At 37.1% G+C, this 22,864-nt stretch overlaps 1 protein-coding gene across 1 annotated transcript; it reads right to left on the bottom strand.

Annotated features, from left to right (window-relative positions):
- Positions 1 to 15,044: 15,044 nt before the first annotated feature.
- LOC141405899 (uncharacterized) lies at positions 15,045 to 21,413 on the bottom strand. Its single transcript, XM_073990769.1, has 5 exons — positions 21,221 to 21,413; positions 20,933 to 21,140; positions 20,653 to 20,839; positions 20,466 to 20,582; positions 15,045 to 16,041 (listed from the first exon to the last, which is right to left on the bottom strand). Exons 1-5 carry the CDS (start codon positions 21,362 to 21,364, stop codon positions 15,081 to 15,083), a joined length of 1,617 nt encoding a protein of 538 aa, XP_073846870.1. The 5' UTR covers positions 21,365 to 21,413; the 3' UTR covers positions 15,045 to 15,080.
- Positions 21,414 to 22,864: the final 1,451 nt, after the last annotated feature.

Below are 22,864 nucleotides of genomic sequence, written 5' to 3'. Positions count from 1 at the left end.
ATAGAGATTTGTAATTTGGTATAGAAGTTTTTATTACTCCTACGATGTTTGGTGTTGCAAATGGTTTCTATCGGCCCACTTTTTGATATAGCCCCCATAGAACGGTACCGCCCGATTTTATGTATTTTGAAGGTTTTAGCCTCATTACCACACCGAAATGACTGAAATTTAACACTTAGTCTTTGTTAGGGGTGAAAAACTTTTCCCCAGAAATTTGTCGGTATAGGTCCACGCCTTCACATAGCCCCCATAGAACGGTACCTCCTGATGTTCGGTATTTTGAAGGTTGTGGCCTCAATATTCCACCGAAATGGCTGAAATTTGGTATTTGGTCTTCATTTGGGTTGTAAAACTTTCCATGTGAAATTTTTTGGTATAGATCCACGCCTTCATATAGCCCCCATAGAACGGTACCTCCCGAATTTCGGAATTTTGAAGGTTGAGGCCTCAATTTTCCACCGATATGGCTGAAATTTGGTATTTAGTCTTCATTTGGAGAATACAACTTTCGCCCAGAATTTTGTTGGTATAGGTCCACACTTCCATTTAGCCCCCATAGAACGGTACTTCCCGATTTTCGGTATTTTGAAATTTGTGGCCTCAATATTCCTACGAAATGGCTAAAATTTGATATTTAGTTTTCGTTGGGGGTATTCAACTTAGGCGTGGATTTTTTAAACAATATTTTTCTTTGACCAGTACAGCCTTAGGCGTGGATTTTTTAAACAATATTTTTCTTTGACCAGTACAGCCTTAGGCGTGGATTTTTTAAACAATATTTTTCTTTGACCAGTACAGCCTTAGGCGTGGATTTTTTAAACAATATTTTTCTTTGACCAGTACAGCCTTAGGCGTGGATTTTTTAAACAATATTTTTCTTTGACCAGTACAGCCTTAGGCGTGGATTTTTTAAACAATATTTTTCTTTGACCAGTACAGCCTTAGGCGTGGATTTTTTAAACAATATTTTTCTTTGACCAGTACAGCCTTAGGCGTGGATTTTTTAAACAATATTTTTCTATGACCATCACAGCCTTAGGCGTGGATTTTTTAAACAATATTTTTCTTTGACCAGTACAGCCTTAGGCGTGGATTTTTTAAACAATATTTTTCTATGACCATCACAGCCTTAGGCGTGGATTTTTTAAACAATATTTTTCTATGACCATCACAGCCGTAGGCGTGGATTTTTTAAACAATATTTTTCTTTGACCAGTACAGCCTTAGGCGTGGATTTTTTAAACAATATTTTTCTTTGACCAGTACAGCCTTAGGCGTGGATTTTTTAAACAATATTTTTCTTTGACCACTACAGCCTTAGGCGTGGATTTTTTAAACAATATTTTTCTTTGACCAGTACAGCCTTAGGCGTGGATTTTTTAAACAATATTTTTCTTTGACCAGTACAGCCTTAGGCGTGGATTTTTTAAACAATATTTTTCTTTGACCAGTACAGCCTTAGGCGTGGATTTTTTAAACAATATTTTTCTTCATATAGCCCCCATAGAACGGTACCTCTCGATTTTCGGAATTTTGAAGGTGGAGGCCTCAATTTTCCACCGAAATGGCTGAAATTTGATATTTAATCTTCATTTGGAGTATGAAACTTTCGCACAGAATTTTTTTGGTATAGTTCCACGCCTTCATTTAGCCCACATAGAACGGTACCTCCCGATTTTCGTAATTCTTAAGGTTGTGACGTCAATATCCCACCGAAATGACTGGTGTTTTTATTTAGTCTTCCAGGGGGGATATAGAGTATTCCTGAAAAGAATTATTATTATATGTTCACGTCTTCTTTTATCCCCCATAGAAGCACAACTGTTAATTTTTGGTATATTTTAGGTTTTAGCCACATTATCTTACCGAAATATCGGAAATTGAGTAAGTCTTCTTTGAGTCTAAAAATTTTCGCAGTCATTTGTCGGTATAGATCGTCGAAATGTGCTGAAATTTGGTAATTAGTCTTCTTCATAAACGAAAGGAAACTAATTGTTCCATTTTACTTCAATATAACTCGTGGTGGAGGGTATAACAAGTTCGGCCCGTCCGAACTTAACGCCGTTCATACTTGTTTAAATATGTTATATCTCCAAAACTTCTGAACAGATTTTCATATAAATTACACATGATGTACAGGGATGTCTCCTGGTGAAAACAAGCTTTAGATTTTGTTGAATTTCGGCGGTGCGGGGTGGCCTTAAGACGCGCCCACGTTCACTTTTTTAAATATGTTATATCTCCAAAACTACTGAACCGATTTCCATGTCAGTTAGAAACAGGATGTCCCCAGTTAGAAACAGGATAAATATTTTATTTTTTTTGGAGGAGCGGGTTTTCCCTGTGTTCTATTTGTTTAATGCGCTATATATGTATGTAAAACTTACGAATGCGTCCGTTTCCCCGACCCTGGGTACATATTTTAGCCATAAGACCCGACCACTCCCACTTTCTTAAATATGTTACAAATCAATGGAAATGCCAGATGTTATACATAACGAAACTTTGGTCTTATTGGAAAGCAAGTGTTTAGATTACAAGCAACATATCGATAGCTTTAGCATCATCAGGTATATAAGATACAATATACTAAGGTGGAAGGACGACACAGTCGATCCTTTAGTTGCCATTGGACAATAATTTGAATGAAGGGCACACATGCAATATTTAATAGAAGTTATCATCTGGAGCGAATAGATTTGAAGGATATAGGAAGTAATTCACCTTTAGATTTCAGACAAACACTTCCAGATATACTGTTCCTGCAGATGAAATAAATGCATGCATTGCTTTAGTTTTGGCCGATATTGTATATCTGTTTACAGTGACTTATAAAAATTGCCCATAATTCTGATAATCTCAAATTCTAAAATCATTTTGTGCGTAAGGTTTTTCACCGAATCACCTTATAATTAAGATTGTATGTTATCTTAAATTCATCACGCTATGATACAGGCATATGTGGTTGTAAACAAGCCTTAACTCTAATGTACATATATCGTTTCACGTGATTTGCTTTCAGTCACTTTACAACATCAAATTTGTTTATTGTAACTACCTCAAATCAAACATCTCTGCTAATATTGATATGTTATCAACTGAAAAAGTTTATTTATCTATTACTGTGTAGAAATGACAAGACAAGTGTAGCATGCAGCATGTTGTTGGTTCTTTAATAAATATGGACAAAATTGTCTTGATAATTATTACTAACATTATTCCTAACAACAACAACAATCTTAAAAGCAAATCTAAAACTTTATGACAATGTGAAGTATATAAAATTTCAAAGTAATTTTCCTACAACAAAAATGTGCCAAAATTGCTATGTTAGAACACGGTGCATGTGTAGTAGAAAGGAACTGCAACAATTTCCACAGAGCTGAATTTTGGTTTAGAGGTAGGGTTTTCCATCGATCCCATGGGTGTACAAAATAATTTAAAGAACACGGTGCAACATTTTAAGATAATCTTGTGCAAACAATTTGAGCTGAGGATTTTTTGATAGTACAGACCCAAAGCACAAAAACTCTAGTTGAGTTTTGTTATGTCAAATCCAGGTTGGATTTTATGGTCCCATCTAAACATGGTTAAATATTGCTCCTTAACTAACTTTAAGTGAAAACCGCTTACACCTGGGAAGTTATTGCAGATTGTGAAACAGCAAGGATCATAGATGAAAAAAAAACCAAAAACAAGAAAAAATCGTTGAATGGATTTTTAAATAAATCGCGGACAAAGTTCACATTTTTTGGTTTATTTTAGGTTTGTGCGAGATTGCTTGGAAAACACAAGTCTTATCGAAATGGAGCTAAAGAAAATATTGCTCCTAGGTTTTACCAATTTTGAGATATAGAAGGTCAGATCACATTTTTGGTTTTTTTTTTAGGTAAGTATTATCGAAATGGGACTAGAGAACATCTTATAGCTGTGAAAATTCTATACACGACTGACTTTCGTAATACGGTCGAAATCGCTTATAACGTCGGTCAAGGGACCGTTATATCGTTATAAACGATATTTATAAAATAGGTAAAATTATATTATGTATAGTAACTTTTGGGTACAAATATGTCGTTTTATTAAGTAAATAAATAAAATCAATTAAATTTTTCATTTTTACAGGGTTTTATTTAATTTGCTTTGATTGACCAGATTTAAAGTATTTTATCTTAATTTTTAGGCCGAATTGGCTATAATTCGGGGTTCCCAGTGGTACAGAAACTTCCGCACCAAAAATGTTTTGGTTTTGGTATAGCCCCTATATAACGATTTCAGGTATTTAAAAGTTTTTACCTACATTTTCGGTCTAAATTGGCTATAATTTTGTTAAGTGGTTCTCAGTGGTCAAAAAATTCATTGGTGAATAAAAAATAATTAAAACAAGTTAAAAAGCTTTAGGAACTTTTTAGGAACTTAGGAACTTTTTATACCCTCCATCATAAAATACTTTGAGCAAATATGGAATTATTAATTTTCTTTCTGTTGCGAAAGTACATATGCACACAATTTTAGCTGGATAAATCACTTGACCACTAGAAACCCTAAGTGCCAAATTATAGCCAATTCGGCCGGAACATGTAGGTAAAAACTTCAAAATACCGGAAATCGGACGGTACCGCTATATGGGGGCTAGAAGAAAACGTGGACCTATGCCCATAATATATGGTGGTGAAGTTTCTTGGTCATTGGAAACCTTATGTGTCAAATTATAGCTAATTCGGTTTGAAAATGTAGCTAAAAGCGTCAAAATAAGTGAAATCGGGCGGTACCGCTATGTGGGGGCTGTACCAAACCGTGGACCTATGACCATAACTTTTGATGGAGAAATTTCTTGATGAAACCAGAAAATAATATTTATTGATGAAATCTCAGAAATAAAAAGCTTGCATTTGAATTAAAAATTGTGACAATATTAAACGGCAAGCGTTTTATTTGAGAGAATCCATCATTAAAAATTATTTTCTAGTTTTAACTGCATTTATAAATAAAAGACTGTAACTTAATTTTTATACCCTCCACCATAATATCGCGGGTATATTAAGTTTGTCATTCCGTTTTTAACTCATCGAAATAATCATTTGCGACCCTATAAAGTATATATATTCTTGATCAGGATAAAATTCTAAGTCGATTTAGCCCTGTCCGTCCGTCTGTCTGTTGTAATCACGCTATCTTCCGAATGAGTTAAGCTACATGTGTTTTTGGTCTGAACTTAGATCAAGTTCGAAGATGGGCTATATCGGTCCACGGTTTGGTATAGCCTAATTTGAAAGAAAACTAATAATTCCATATTAGCTCAGAGTATTTTATGGTGGAGGGTATAAAAGGTTCAGCCTTTAAAGCTTTTTAACTTGTTTTATTTATTTTTTTTTATTCTATATACTCGTACATAAGAATAAATAACTAAAAATAAAATAATAACAAGTAAAAAAGCATTAAGTTCGGCCGGGCCGAACTTTTCATACCCTCCACCATAAAATATTCATTCCTGTACCCAACATTAAGTGAGTACGTTAAAATGTCAGATAATGTACATAAAATGCTTCATTCGGGAGGCCCTTTTTTATGGTGCCTATATCTAACTGTTGACAATTTTTGGTGGGCTAGAAATTGGGAGGTACTGTTATATAGGGGTTATAATAAAACATGGGCCTATGTTGACAGTTTTTGATGGGAGCCTTTAATGTCAAATAACTCCTAATTCGGTTAAAAAATTTAGCTAGAATCCTCAAAATATCGACAATCGGTACATAACGTGGGAACTTCAAATGTCATTAACAGCTAGTTCGGAGGTATCTGGGCTATACGAAAATATGAACTTAAATGAACAATTTTTGTTGGAGAATTTTTGTTGACTTTTAAATTTCAAATTACAGAAAGTTCATCCAAAAAATAAAGCTAAGGTAGGGAAAATCGGGAGGTTTGTTTTGGGGCTATACAAAAACATGGACCTACGTTCCGTTAAACATTTTAAGTAAAATCCTCAAAGTACCGAAAATCGGGAAGTATCGTAATATTGGGGCTATGTTGAAAATTGTTGATGCAGATGTGTGGTGACCACTACAACCTTCAAATGTCAAATTTCAGTTAGTTCTGTTAAAAATTGTAGCTAAAATGGCCAAATTACTGAAAATTGGGAGGTACCGTTACATGGGAGCTATATCCGAACATGGACCTATGTTGACAATTTTTGATAGAGAGGAGTTGTGACCACTAAGAACTTCAAATGTCAAATTACTGCTAGTTCGGTTTAATATTGTAGCTAAAATCATCAAATTACTGAAAATCGGGAGGTACCGTTATATGGGGCCTTTCTTGACAATTTTTGGTGGAGAGGTGTGGTGACAACTAAGAATTTCAAATGTCAAATGTTCAAATTACAGATAATTCGGTTAAAACTTGTTGGTAAAATTCTCAAAATACCTGAAATCGGGCGGTAAGGTTATATGGGGGCTATTCCAAAACATGGACCTATGTCCACAACTTTTGTTATATAAGTTTAGTTACACTTAAGAACCCTAAATGTCAAATTATAGCTATATCGGTCTGAAAATGTAGCTAAAAACGTCAAAATACCGTAAATCGGGGGTACCGTTATATGGGGGCTATACCAAAACGTGGACCTATATCCACAATTTTTGTTATATAAGTTTATTGATACTTAAGAACCCTAAATGTCAAATTATAGCTAAATCGGTCTGAAAATGTAGCTAAAACAGTCAAAATACCGTAAATCGGGGGGTACCGTTATATGGGGGCTAAACCAAAACGTGGACCTATGTCCACAACTTTCGTTATATAAGTTTATTGACATTTAGGAACCCTAAATGTCAAATTATAGCTAAATCGGTCTATAAATGTAGCTAAAAACGTAAAAATACCGCAAATCGGGGGGTACCGTTATATGGGGGCTATACCAAAACGTGGACCTATGTCCTATTGATACCTAAGAACCCTAAATGTCAAATTATAGCTAAATCGGTCTAAAAATGTAGCTAAAAACGTCAAAATACCGCAAATCGGGGGGTACCGTTATATGGGGGCTATACCAAAACGTGGACCTATGTCCACAACTTTTGTTATTTATGTTTATTGATACCTAAGAACCCTAAATATTAAATTATAGCCAAATCGGTATGAAAATGTAGCTAAAACCGTCAAAATACCGTAAATCGGCAGGTACCGTTATATGGGGGCTAAACCAAAACGTGGACCTATGTCCACAACTTTTGTTAAAATACCGTAAATCGGGGGGTACCGTTATATGGGGGCTAAACCAAAACGTGGACCTATGTCCACAACTTTCGTTATATAAGTTTATTGACATTTAGGAACCCTAAATGTCAAATTATAGCTACATCGGTCTGAACATGTAGCTAAAAACGTCAAAATACCGTTAATCGGGAGTACCGTTATATGGGGGCTATACCAAAACGTGGACCTATGTCCACAACTTTTGTTATTTATGTTTATTGATACCTAAGAACCCTAAAGGTCAAATTATAGCTAAATCGGTCTAAAAATGTAGCTAAAAACGTAAAAATACCGCAAGTCGGCGGGTACCGTTATATGGGGGCTATACCAAAACGTGGACCTATGTCCTATTGATACCCAAGAACCCTAAATGTCAAATTATAGCTAAATCGGTCTAAAAATGTAGCTAAAAACGTCAAAATACCGCAAATCGGGGGGTACCGTTATATGGGGGCTATACCAAAACGTGGACCTATGTCCACAAGTTTTGTTATATATGTTTATTAACACTTAAGAACCCTAAATATTAAATTATAGCCAAATCGGTATGAAAATGTAGCTAAAACCGTCAAAATACCGTTAATCGGGGGGTACCGTTATATGGGGGCTATACCAAAACGTGGACCTATGTCCACAACTTTTGTTATTTATGTTTATTGATACCTAAGAACCCTAAATGTCAAATTATAGCTAAATCGGTCTAAAAATGTAGCTAAAAACGTAAAAATACCGCAAGTCGGCGGGTACCGTTATATGGGGGCTATACCAAAACGTGGACCTATGTCCACAAGTTTTGTTATATATGTTTATTAACACTTAAGAACCCTAAATATTAAATTATAGCCAAATCGGTATGAAAATGTAGCTAAAACCGTCAAAATACCGTTAATCGGGGGGTACCGTTATATGGGGGCTATACCAAAACGTGGACCTATGTCCACAACTTTTGTTATTTATGTTTATTGATACCTAAGAACCCTAAATGTCAAATTATAGCTAAATCGGTCTAAAAATGTAGCTAAAAACGTAAAAATACCGCAAGTCGGCGGGTACCGTTATATGGGGGCTATACCAAAACGTGGACCTATGTCCTATTAATACCTAAGAACCCTAAATGTCAAATTATAGCTAAATCGGTCTAAAAATGTAGCTAAAAACGTCAAAATACCGCAAATCGGGGGGTACCGTTATATGGGGGCTATACCAAAACGTGGACCTATGTCCACAACTTTTGTTATTTATGTTTATTGATACCTAAGAACCCTAAATGTCAAATTATAGCTAAATCGGTCTAAAAATGTAGATAAAAACGTCAAAATACCGCAAATCGGGGGGGTACCGTTATATGGGGGCTATACCAAAACGTGGACCTATGTCCACAAGTTTTGTTATATATGTTTATTAACACTTAAGAACCCTAAATATTAAATTATAGCCAAATCGGTATGAAAATGTAGCTAAAACCGTCAAAATACCGTAAATCGGGGGGTACCGTTATATGGGGGCTATACCAAAACGTGGACCTATGTCCACAACTTTTGTTATTTATGTTTATTGATACCTAAGAACCCTAAATGTCAAATTATAGCTAAATCGGTCTAAAAATGTAGCTAAAAACGTCAAAATACCGCAAATCGGGGGGTACCGTTATATGGGGGCTATACCAAAACGTGGACCTATGTCCTATTGATACCTAAGAACCCTAAATGTCAAATTATAGCTAAATCGGTCTAAAAATGTAATGTAAAACGTCAAAATACCGCAAATCGGGGGGTACCGTTATATGGGGGCTATACCAAAACGTGGACCTATGTCCAAAACTTTTGTTATTTATGTTTATTGATACCTAAGAACCCTAAATGTCAAATTATAGCTAAATCGGTCTAAAAATGTAGATAAAAACGTCAAAATACCGCAAATCGGGGGGTACCGTTATATGGGGGCTATACCAAAACGTGGACCTATGTCCACAAGTTTTGTTATATATGTTTATTAACACTTAAGAACCCTAAATATTAAATTATAGCCAAATCGGTATGAAAATGTAGCTAAAACCGTCAAAATACCTTAAATCGGGGGGTACCGTTATATGGGGGCTATACCAAAACGTGGACCTATGTCCACAACTTTTGTTATTTATGTTTATTGATATCTAAGAACCCTAAATGTCATAGCTAAATCGGTCTAAAAATGTAGCTAAAAACGTCAAAATACCGCAAATCGGGGGGTACCGTTATATGGGGGCTATACCAAAACGTGGACCTATGTCCTATTGATACCTAAGAACCCTAAATGTCAAATAATAGCTAAATCGGTCTAAAAATGTAGCTAAAAACGTCAAAATACCGCAAATCGGGGGGTACCGTTATATGGGGGCTATACCAAAACGTGGACCTATGTCCACAACTTTTGTTATTTATGTTTATTGATACCTAAGAACCCTAAATGTCAAATTATAGCTAAATCGGTCTAAAAATGTAGATAAAAACGTCAAAATACCGCAAATCGGGGGGTACCGTTATATGGGGGCTATACCAAAACGTGGACCTATGTCCACAAGTTTTGTTATATATGTTTATTAACACTTAAGAACCCTAAATATTAAATTATAGCCAAATCGGTATGAAAATGTAGCTAAAACCGTCAAAATACCGTAAATCGGGGGTACCGTTATATGGGGGCTATACCAAAACGTGGACCTATGTCCACAACTTCTAATATATAGATTTATTAACACTTAAGAACCCTAAATGTCAAATTATAGCTAAATCGGTCTAAAAATGTAGTTAAAAACGTCAAAATACCGCAAATCGGGGGGTACCGTTATATGGGGGCTATACCAAAACGTGGACCTATGTCCACAAGTTTTGTTATATATGTTTACTGACACTTAAGAACCCTAAATGTCAAATTATAGCCAAATCGGTCTGAAAATGTAGCTAAAAACTTCAAAATACCGTAAATCGGGGAGTACCGTTATATGGGGGCTATACCAAAACGTGGACCGATATAGCCCATCATCGAACTTGACCTGCCTGCAAACAAAAGACGCATTTTCCCAAAATTTCAGCGTCCTATCTCCATTTTTGTGGATGCTAGAGTGATTACCACAGACGGACGGACGGACGGACGGACGTGCTCAGATCGACTTAGAATTTTACCCTGATCAAGAATATATATACTTTATAGGGTCGCAAATGAGTATTTCAATGCGTTACAAACGGAAAAACAAACTTAATATACCCTCCATACTATGGTGGAGGGTATAAAAAATAACGATATTAAATTCATTCTTTAGGAAATATATCACCGTAAAATAGGATATGGTTCTATTTTATTTAGTTTGTTCTTTTGAATTCCGGCATAAGTTTTAAATTTAACTCAGATATTGAAAGGGTTTCCACATTTTTGAAGAGTTTCTACAGCTAGACACGTCTCTGACGCCATTTGAAATCTTGTCTCTTTCTTTCTTCGTTAGAATTACATCCATCTAAAACTTCCAACATTATGTCGTCGTCATTATATATGGCAGATGTGAAAACTTTGTCATCGATGACAACTAATTAATCAATATCTTCTACGTGTTGGTAGAAATTAGAATGACGATAAATGTCTTCAGAATCGTTCAAAGGACCATTAATAATCCCGCATAATGAAAACATTACCAATGACAGAAGACGTTACATTTTTCCATGATTCATCTAACAATAACACGTCGTCCAACACATTTAATTTCGTACTTTGACCCTATTCTATTCTTGCCTAAAAATGTAAACTTTGAACGCGATTTATTTTAAAAGCGCTCCGGCGATTTTTTTGTTTTTTGATTTTTCTCATCTATGAACATTATACTCTCAGAATCCGCAAAAAAATTCCCATTTGTCAGCTCCTTTCATTTAATGTTGGTTCAAGAGCACCGTGGTTAAGTTCGGCCGGGCCGGGCACTCTATCAAAAAAGTATGTATTTTAAACATACATATATGGAATAATCAGTTTTCTTTCTGTTACAGAGTGCCAATGCTCACAATCTTAAGTAGACAAATCTTTGACCAACGTGGGCCTACGTGGCGGTTTTTTAACCACTAAGAACGCTAAATGTCAAATAATTGCTAATTTGGTCAGGAAATGTATGTAAAAACGAAAACAGCCTGAGATCGCACGGTACCGTTATATGGGGCCATAACAAAGCATGGTCCCCATGTTCACAATTGTTTGACCACTAGGAACCCTAAATGCCATATCATAGCTAATTGTGGGCTATACCGAAGAAGCCTGTTGACTCCTGGAAACCCTAAATGCCAAATAACATCCAACTTTCACCGAAGTGTAGATAATAATACCAAAATATATACCAAAAATATACCAAAATTGTGTTAATTCGGTTTGAAGATGTAGCTACAAATAATTGTGAGGTTACGTGAGGGCTATTCCAAAGCATGGACCTATGTTCAATATTTTTGGTAGAAAAGTTTTTTGTCTACTAGAAAAACGACCAAAATGTCAAATTATCCTTAATTCGGTCAGAAAATGTAACTAAAAACGTCAAAATAATTGAAATCGGGCGGTACCGGGGCTATTTCAAAACGTGAACTGATATAAACCATTTTCGAACTTGACCTGCCTGCTAATAAAAACATAGATTCTCACAATTTTAGCGTTCTATATAAATTTTTAGTGGATCGCAAATATTTATTTCAATGTGTTACAGACGGAAAAACATAATTTATATATAAGCCATACTATGGTGTAGGGTATACAAAGTGGAATTACTTGCCGTATATTGTGGTGCGATACTTGCATTTCGTTGCAGCCATCTCAGGCCTTTCTCAAGGTGAAGCAGGCTTGAATTGGTTTGGTCGTGAGCATTGAATAGCGACATAATAAATATACAGCGGAATTTTATGAAGCCCCTATTTTTGGTCGGATTCAGGTCAAATTTTGGGACTGGACATATTTGGCATGTGCAAAACTATGCAAAATGCATAAATTTTCTTATGCAACAAATATTTCAATAATAGGTACAAAAATTTTTGTGTGTACAAATTTTCTGTTTAAATTTCCTTTCAGACAAATCAATAAAATAGAGAAAAGTATAACCACAGCAACAACCTTCAAAACACCGAAAAATCGGGAGGTATTGTTCAATTAAGGCCTGAACCTAAACCGACAAATTTAAGGTGGAAAGTTTTTTTACCACCGAGGAAGACTTAATACCAAATTTCAGCCCTTTGGGCGGGGTATTGAGGCCACAACTTTCAAAATACCGGAAAACGGGAGGTACCGTTCTATGGGGGCTATATGAAGACGTGGACCAATACCGACAAATTTCAGGTGGAACGTTTTATACCCCCAAGGAAGACTTAATACCGAATTTCAGCCATTTCGGAGGGATATTGAAACCACAACTTTTAAAGTACTAGAAATCCGGAGGTACCGTTCTATGGGGGCTATATGAAGACGTGAACCTATACCGACGAATTTAAGGTGGAAGGTTTTGTACCCCAAAAGAAGACTAAATACCCAAATTCTGTCTTTTCGGTTGGATATTGAGGCAACCATTTTTAAAATACCGAAAATCGGGAGGTACCGTTCTATTGGGACTATAATATGAAGACGTGGACCTATACCGAGAAATTTCAGGTGGAAAGTTTTATACTCCCAACGAAGACTTAATACTTCAAAATATCGCAAATAGGGAGGTACCGTTCTATTTGGGCTATATGAAGACGTGATCCTATGCGGACAAATTTCAGGTGTAAAGTTTCATACCCCTGTATATATTTTTGCATATGCAAATTTTTTTGCAGATATGTAAGAATATGCACGAGTTTCTGTCTAATAAGATTTTCCCTACGACCATCCTAACCATGTATTTGCACAGAATTCCGCTGTCTAATAATAAGTTATCGATTGCCTCTATTTCTCCTTCATCTACGGCAGTGGTAAACAATTTTATCACTTTTACATCTGCAAGACATTGATCTAATTCTCCTGTGACTCGTAATTTTTTCTATTATTTCATCACGATATTATTGTTCTAACTACTGCATTAAGTAGCACAGAGGTGACCTGACTGAGTTGTGGATTGTAATGTAAAGGACTCCGATACGCGTTGCGTCACCAAAATCTTCACTTTTTTAAATTAAATCGAGTAATTTATTAAACTGAATTTATTGTCCCACTGTAATTGTATGTCTCGAAGGAATCGATTTGGACCTTCGAGAGTAATTGCGAGATCCAAAATTTGGACCAAATCGGGTGATCCGTTCGAGAGTTATGATGCGCTCGAGCCAGACGGACGAACTGGGCTAAATCTACCCTAATTGTTGGAAACGTATGAGCATTAATTTAATTTACGATTGTTTTCAGCTACAATATTTCGAATTATTTTATTTGTAATTGGACAATTCCATTTGAAATTCGAATTATATCATTTGAATTCATTTCGAATTTTTCCATTTTTAATTTGAAGTTTTCTATTTGTAAATCGAAATTTTTCATTTGGAATTTCAAATGAAAATAATGCAAATTATAAATCGAAAAATTCGAATTACTAATGAAATAATCCGAATTACAAATGAAAAAATTCAAATTACAAATGAAATTATTCGAATTTCAAATGGAATTCTCAAATTACAAATGATATAATTCGAATTTCAAATGGAATTCTCAAATTACAGGTGAAATGTTTCGATTTTCAAATGAAATAATCAAATTACAACTGAAATTATTCGAATTACATGTGAAAATGATGTACATAGATAGTTTGCCTAGAGCTCCTTGTTCGAATATATGCGGCTTTTTATTTGATGTTTTTAGAGCTTTTGGGAATTTTGGGAATCTCAGGAAGAATGGACTTGCCCTCAAGCTGTAACCTTATCTATATCTGTTAGAAATATTACGATACTCAAAGTTTGGACCAAAGTGGTTACTCCCATCTAGCGTTATCCTTCGCACCATTTTAAAGAAAAATTTTGAACTTTCGTGACGGAGGTACCCGAAGGATTGGACTGATATGACCCATCTTCGAACATGACAAACTATTTCTGGGTCAAAGATGGGACCAAATCAGTTTATCCGTTCGAGAGTTATCGTGCGCAACACCCACCTTACAGAACAGACAGACGAATGCCAGGTCTAAATTGAATCTAAATTATCCAAAGCCATTATTTCGTCAAGGGACATTTTTCATTGTATCAACACCTATACGAGTATACCCTCGTTAGCCTTAAGGCTAAAATCTAACTTTTGTCTGGTGCGGTGTTGTGTCTTCTCTTTGTGGGCGGGACAAAAATAGTTTCAAATTATCGGGTATGCTTAACCTGGGTGCCACCGTGGTGCAATGGTGGCATTGCACCCTGAATGCCCAGTTTCGAATATTAGATGAATAATATCACATTTTCAAAGGTATCAAAAATACCCTTCAGCGTAATCTTGGCCACATTTCCTTAGCAATTTAAAACTTCTCTACAAGTGGTGTCATAAGGCACGCAATGTCAATGAGCTAATATGATGCGGGGTGCACTCATTGATATAAGAGAAGTCTCGTTTGTTCCTTCGGAAATTTTTTTGGAAACTATGCTTACATATTTCTTGTCAGATAATACTAACGAGGTTATGCAGGCACTTTGTCAATGTTTCGAGTAGCTCCTGCAATGAAGAAGGAAGGAAAAATAAGCCCTAGACATTTCCATATTAAGACGTTCTCCTACTTACCTACTTGATGCAGATTTTCAAATCAAATCATCTCCCTTTTAAATAATTAAAAAATAAAAACCCGGTTTATCACAAGCACATTTTATTTATCTCTTAAAAATAAACGCTTAACGATCTAATGACTGATTCATCAGCATTTTGAATATTTCCTTAGCTTCACGTTTTAACATCTTACCATTCAAATTCTGTGGTAACTGCTGCACAAAATATACACCATTGTGCAACTGCTTGTGCGGCACCACCAAACGATTACGAACATGCTCGACAATTTCATCCGCTGTTAATTTACTCTCAGCCTTCTTGAGGACTAAAGCACCAGCAACATCACCAAAACGTTCATCGAAAATACCCACGACACAACAATCCACAACATCGGTTAATTCTCGGATGACATTTTCAATCTCACCGGGCCAATATTGAAAACCATTATATTTCAAAATATCCTTTTTACGATCGACAACAAACAGATAATCATCCTCATCCATATAACCCAAATCACCGGTATGATACCAACCAAGAGAATCCATGACACGTTGCGTTTCCATGGGATTACCATAATAACCTGCCCATGGATGGGGACTACGAACATATATTTCACCCACTTGATTGGGACCCAAATTTTGGCCACGCTCATCGACGATACGTAACTGCAAGTTGGGTGCAAGTTTACCCACCGAAGAACTACGTTTTAACTCAATATCAATTGAAACAGTACCAATTTCCGTAATGCCATATCCAATGCCCATTAAACAGTGCGGTAGAACTCGCTGAAGTTTTTCCATAATTTCTTTGGATATAAAACCACCACCAGTTTGCAGTAGCCTGAATGAAGCCATATTTTCATTGTTAAATATTGGACAATCTAGAAGTTCCACTAGTTGGACTGGAGCCAATATTCCCAGTGCAATTTTATATTTTTTCACCATATCCACAAATTCCGCCGCCTTAAATGGTTTGCGGTTTATGATACGCGTGCAACCAGTATAACAATTTTGTATGAAAGCCATTAGTCCGCTGATCCAATCTATACCGCTTGAAGTGAAAATTACTGTATCGATGTTAATGAATCTAACAAATGGGGAAGAGATAAGAAGAACATTATATAAAAGGGCCACAGTGTTTTCTTATAGTAGACCAAAAGGTGTTCTTAAGACCACAAGATTTTCGTATAAAGGATCACTTGGACTTCTTGTAAAAGATCACGAAGACGTCTTATAGTATATCAAGAAGTCCACTTATAAAAGATCACGAGGCCTTCCTATAGCGGAACACAAGGTCTTCATATAGGAGACCAAATGGTGTTCTTAAAGAAGACTTCAAGGCTTTGTTTTAGAAGCCCACAAAGTTTTCTTATAGAAGACCACATGGTGTTCTTAAAGAAGACCATAAAGTTATCTTAAAGTTTGCTACATGAAGGGTCTATAGAAGCACTCTTTGCTACAGGGAGGGTATATAGAAGCACCCTTTGCTACCGGGAGGGTCTATAGAAGCAACCTTTGCTACAAGGAGGGTCTATAGAAGCACCCTTTGCTACAAGGAGGGTCTATAGAAGCACCCTTTGCTACAAGGAGGGTCTATAGAAGCACCCTTTGCTACACGAAGGGTATGTAAAAGCACCATTTTCTACAGGAAGAGTCTATAGAAGCATCCTTTGCTACAAGAAGGGTATATACAACCACCCTTTGCAACAGGGAGGGTCTATAGAAGTACACTTTGCAACAGGGAGGGTCTATAGAAGCACCCGTTGCTACAGGAATGGTCTATAGAAGCACCCTTTGTTACAGGAAGGGTCTATAGAAACATCCTTTTCTACAGGAAGGGTCTATAGAAGCATCCTTTGCTACAGGAAGGGTCTATAGATGCACCCTTTGCTACAGGAAGGGTATATAGAAGCACCCTTTGCTACAGGAAGGGTCTATAGAAGCACCCTTTGCTACAGGAAGGGTATATAAAAGCACACTTTGCTACAAGAAGGGTCCATAGAAGCACTCTTTGCTGCAGGAAGGGTATATAAAAGCCCGTTCGCTACCGGAAGGGTCTATAGAAGCACCCTTTGCTATAGGAAGTGTCTATAGAAGCACAAGGGTCTATAGCAGCATTTTCAAAGCACCATTTTCTACAGGAAGGGTCTATAGAAGCATCCTTTGCTACAGGAAGGGTCTATAGAACCACCCTTTGCAACAGGAAGGGTCTATAGAAACACTCTTTTCTACAGGAAGGGTCTATAGAAGCATCCTTTGCTACAGGAAGGGTCTATAGAAGCACCCTTTGCTACAGGAAGGGTCTATAGAAGCACCCTTTGCTACAGGAAGGGTCTTTAGAAGCACCCTTCGCTACAGGAAGTGCCTATAGAAGAACCGTTTGCTACAGGAAGGGTCTATAGAAGCTCACTTTGCTACAGGAAGGGTCTATAGAAGCATCCTTTGCCATAGGAAGGACCTAACGAAGCAACCTTTGCTACAGGAAGGGTCTATAGAAGCATCCTTTGCCATAGGAAGGACCTAACGAAGCAACCTTTGCTACAGGAAGGGTCTATAGCAGCATTTTCAAAGCACCATTTTCAACAGGAAGGGTCTATAGAAGCACCCTTTGCTACAGGAAGGGTCTATAGAAGCACCCTTTGCAACAGGGAGGGTCTATAGAAGCACACTTTGCAACAGGGAGGGTCTATAGAAGCACCCGTTGCTACATGAATGGTCTATAGAAGCACCCTTTGCTACAGGAAGGTTCTATAGAAGCACCCTTTGTTACAGGAAAAATTTATAGAAGCACATTTTGCTACAGGAAGAGTCTATAGAAGCACCCTTTGCTACAGGAAGGGTCTATAGAAGCACCCTTTGCTACAGGATGGGTCTATAGAAGCACCCTTTGCTACAGGAAAGGTCTATAGAAGCACCCTTTGCAACAAGGAGGGTCTATAGAAGCACACTTTGCAACAGGGAGGGTCTATAGAAACACCCTTTGCTACAGGAAGGGTCTATAGAAGCACCCTTTGCTACAGGAAAGGTCTATAGAAGCACCCTTTGCAACAGGGAGGGTCTACTGAAACACCCTTTGCTACAGGAAGGGTCTATAGAAGCACCCTTTGCAACAGGGAGGGTCTATAGAAACACCCTTTGCTACAGGAAGGGTCTATAGAAGCAACCTTTGCTACTAGGAGGGTCTATAGAAGCACAGTTTGCTAGAGGATTGGTCTATAGAAGCACCGTTTGCTACAGGATTGGTCTATAGAAGCACCCTTTGCTACAGGATGGGTCTATAGAAGCACCCTTTGCTACAGGAAGGGTCTATAGAAACACCCTTTGCTACAGGAGGGGTCTATAGAAGCACCCTTTGCTACAGGAAGGGTCTATAGAAGCACCCTTTGCTAGAGGAAGGGTCTATAGAAGCACCCTTTGCTAAAGGAAGGGTCTATAAAGGCACCCTTTGCTACAGAAAGGGTACATAGAGGAAGCCTTTGCTACAGGAAGGGTACATAGAGGAAGCCTTTGCTACAGGAAGGGTCCTCAGAAGCACCGTTTCTACACGAAGGGTCTATAGAAGCACCCTTTCTTTTAGGAAGGGTCATTCTTGAAGTGTCCTCAGAAGCACCCTTCTTTTAGGAAGAGTCCATAGAAGAACCCTTTCTTTTACAAAGGTATTCTACAAGACTACAAGAACTTCTTATAGAAGACAACAGCGTTTTCTTAGAGAAAACCACAAGCTCTTCTTTTACAGAACCACAGGGTCTTCTTACAATAGACCACAATGTATTCTCAGAGAAGTCCACAAGGTCTTCTTAGGAAAGACCACAATATCTTTATAAAAATACCACATGGTATTTTTATAGAATGCCACAATTTCTTCTGGTTGAAGATCTCATGGTCTTCTTTAAAAGTGCTTCTGCTCAACGATAAACACTCTCTCTACCAAGTCTATCAAGACTCCACGTATCTGTTCTATATACACTCCATTCAGCTCGTTTATAAAGATCCCATCAGCTCGTCTATAAAGACTCCCTTCAGTATGCCTATTAAGAGTCCATTCAGCTCTTCTATAAAGACTCCCTTCAGCTTGTCCATAAAGCCTTCTTTCAACTCGTCTGTAAAGCCTTCCTGCAGTTCGTCTATTAAGACTCTCTTCAGTTGTCTATAAAGACTCCCTTCAACTCGTCTATAAAGACTTCCTTCAGCTCGTCTATAAATATTCCCTTCAGCTCGTCTATAAACACTCCTGTCCGCTCGTCTATAAACACTCCTTTTCGCTCGTCTATAAAGACTCCATTCAGCTCGGCTGTAGAGACTTCCTTAAATTCGTCTATAAACACTCCCTTCTGCTCGTCTGCAAAGACTTCCTTCAGTTCGTCTATAAAGTCTTCCTTTATTCCATCAGCTCGTCTATAAAGACTCCCTTCAGTATGCCTATTAAGAGTCCCTTCAGCTCTTCTATAAAGACTCCCTTCAGCTCGTCTGTAAAGTCTTCCTGCAGTTCGTCTATTAAGATTCCCTTCAGTTTGTCTTTAAAGACTCCCTTCAACTCGTCTATAAAGACTTCCTTCAGCTCGTCTATAAAGACTCCCTACAGCTCGTCTATAATGACTCCCTTCAGCTCATCTATAAACACTCCTTTCCGCTCGTCTATAAAGACCACATTCAGCTCGACTGTAGAGACTCCCTTAAATTCGTCTATAAACACTCCCTTCTGCTCGTCTGTAAAGACTTCCTTCAGTTCGTCTTCCTTTATTTCGTCTATAATGACTCCCTTAAGCTCGTTTATAAAGACTCCCTTCAGATCATCAATAAAGAGTTCCTTCCATATGGACTCATTTCAATTCGTCTATAAGCACTCCCTTCTGCTCTTCTATATAGACTTCCATCAGTTCGTCTATAAAGTCTTCCTTTACTTCGTCTCTAAAAACTCCCTTCAGCTAGAGTGTTTAATGGCTCCCATAAATACTCTCTTCTGGTCGTATATAATGACTTCCTTCTGGTCCCGTCAGGACTACCTTCTGGTCTTCTATTAAGACTACCATCTGGTCGTCCATAAATATTACATTTGGTTTGCCAATAAAGACTCCTTACCGGTCGTCTATAAATACTTCTTCCTGATCGTCTTTAAAAACTCCCTTCTCACCGTCTTTAAAATCCATAAATACTGCCTTCTGGTTGTCTCTAAACACTCCCTTCTGATAGTCATTCATTAATACTCTCTTCTGGTCGTCCATAAATATTCACTTCTGGTCGCCTATAAAGACTGCGTTCCGGTTGTCTATAAAGGCATTATCCTGGTCGTCCAAAAATACTCCCTTCTGGGCGTCTGTTAGGACTCCCGTCTGGTCGTATATAAAGACTCGCTTCTTGTCGTCTATAAATACATACTTTCAAGTTTTCCTTGGTAATTGGTTGAGGATATTCGTCAGTCGATAAAAACCTATGATTCTTCATATCAAATGTTGGTTCTACAACGATTATATCGCTCCTGTCCTTTCACGTGGAAAGACTAAAGCTACTTACGGATGTTCAATCATTATTTTGCGAGCCGATACGGTAACAGCTTTAGGTAAACCCGTAGTCCCAGAAGAGCACAGAATGGCAAACGTTTGGTCAGCACCCAATGTTAATTTTTCAGGCCTGGAAAAATATCGAACAAAAAATAATTAATTTAAATTTATTTTAAATTTTGAAATCTCTACTCGCTTACTGATAGAACTGTTCCATTGGAGAGGGTTGTAAAAGCTCCATTACAGAAGGCACACCCTCAATATGATCACTCAGTGTATAAATTGTGGGTTTGAAGGATTTGGTTACTTTGCGCATTTTTTCATAATCACTGCCATCACAGAAAATAATTTGAGGTTTTGTTAGGCCAAGGCAATGAGAAAGTTCCTCTAAGTTAAGAGATAGACAGAAACATAAATAGTATTGATATGAAAATCACTTAGCGTTTTATTAAAATTATGGAAAATTTTTTGTTAACAAACCTTCTTGAAAATTCGGATTGACAGCATGAAAGGCACTGCAATTGAATAGACAACCTAAAACCGCCGCTGACAGATATGTGCTATTTCTCGCCGATATGCCGACAATGTCGTCATGACGCATTTTCAATTTTTTCAAATGCAAAGCTATGCGTATTCCCCATGACAAAAGTTCACCGCTGGTTGTGGCTTTGCCATCGAAATCATCAATCTTAAAATGATTAACGAAATATTCAAACAAAAATTTCAGGCAAATAAAATTGCAACTCATGTGTTAGTTCACGTTCTTACCTGTATCACATTTCGTGGATTCAAACGCATTTGACCAAATAGAATTCTACCAATCGAATGATGTTCGATGTTATGAATTGGTTCTATTTTTGGACCATTCCATATTTTATTTTGTTTATCGTATACTGTGTTGAGACTATCCATTTCCTGGGGTGTTTTTCAATATTACCTTTTCGTTGATCTCTTTAGAACTAAACGAATTAGGAAAATAAAAAAGTGGAACTTATTTAAAATTTGAAAAAATTTATGCGTATCTAATCACCAAAGCTTATCTCGTTAGTGTTCGTATAAATCTTCGATACGGAAGCCTACAAGGAATGTGTCTTAGGCCCATACACACACTTGTTATACACTTGTATTTAACTTACTTCAATTCCTAATCTATTTTCCATACATAAATAAGAGTATGACAATGATACACGAAATGAAACAAGTAGTGGTAGAGATACTGACAATCATAGAAACACCATTAACATAGACCTACCTCAAAATATATACATTAAAATATATCGCTGCACAGTGATTAGGAATCGCATGTTCATGCTTAAAATTCTGTAATTTTTGAATGTATAGAGATATTTAAATTATTGGTCGCTAGGTATAATATTAAGCTTTCCTTCCATCGAAATACCTATGACCATATACGTCCATAAATATATGGACGACCAGAAGAGAGTTTTTATAGATGAGCAAAGTTGAGTGCTTATGGACGAGCTGAGAGAAGTCCTTACGGACGACACAAGAAGGGAGTCTTTATGGACGACCGGAAGGGAGTCTCCTAAGGATACCTTCTATTCTATAGAAGACTCCTAAGGAGACCTTCTATTCTAAAGAAGTCTCCTAAGGAGACCTTCTATTCTAAAGAAGTCTCCTAAGGAGACCTTCTATTCTATAGAAGTATCCTAAGGAGACCTTCTAATCTATAGAAGTCTCCTAAGGAGACCTTCTAATCTATAGAAGTCTCCTAAGGAGACCTTCTAATCTATAGAAGTCTCCTAAGGAGACCTTCTAATCTATAGAAGTCTCCTGAGGAGACGTTCTATTCTATAGAAGTCTCCTAAGGAGACTTTCTATTCTATAGAAGTCTCCTGAGGAGACGTTCTATTCTATAGAAGTCTCCTAAGGAGACGTTCTAATCTATAGAAGTCTCCTAAGGAGACCTTCTATTCTATAGAAGTCTCCTAAGGAGACCTTCTATTCTATAGAAATCTCCTAAGGAGACCTTCTATTCTATAGAAGTCTCCTAAGGAGACCTTCTATTCTATAGAAGTCTCCTAAGGAGACCTTCTATTCTATAGAAGTCTCCTAAGGAGACCTTCTATTCTATAGAAGTCTCCTAAGGAGACCTTCTATTCTATAAAAGCCTCCTAAGGGGACCTTCTATTCTAGAGAAGTCTTCTAAGGAGACCTTCTATTCTATAGAAGTGTCCTAAGGAGACCTTCTATTATACAGAAGTCTCCTAAGGGGACCTTCTAATCTATAGAAGTCTCCTAAGGGGACCTTCTAATCTATAGAAGTCTCCTAAGGGGACCTTCTAATCTATAGAAGTCTCCTAAGGAGACCTTCTATTCAATAGAAGTCTCTTAAGGAGACCTTCTATTCTATAGAAGTCTCCTAAGGAGACCTTCTATTATACAGAAGTC

The sequence above is a fragment of the Musca autumnalis genome, unplaced genomic scaffold (genome assembly GCF_047663935.1).
Source record: "Musca autumnalis isolate F117 unplaced genomic scaffold, ASM4766393v1 scaffold_5, whole genome shotgun sequence".
In the NCBI taxonomy this organism is placed as follows: Eukaryota; Metazoa; Arthropoda; class Insecta; order Diptera; family Muscidae; genus Musca; species Musca autumnalis.
This window is presented reverse-complemented; position numbering and strand designations above follow the sequence as displayed.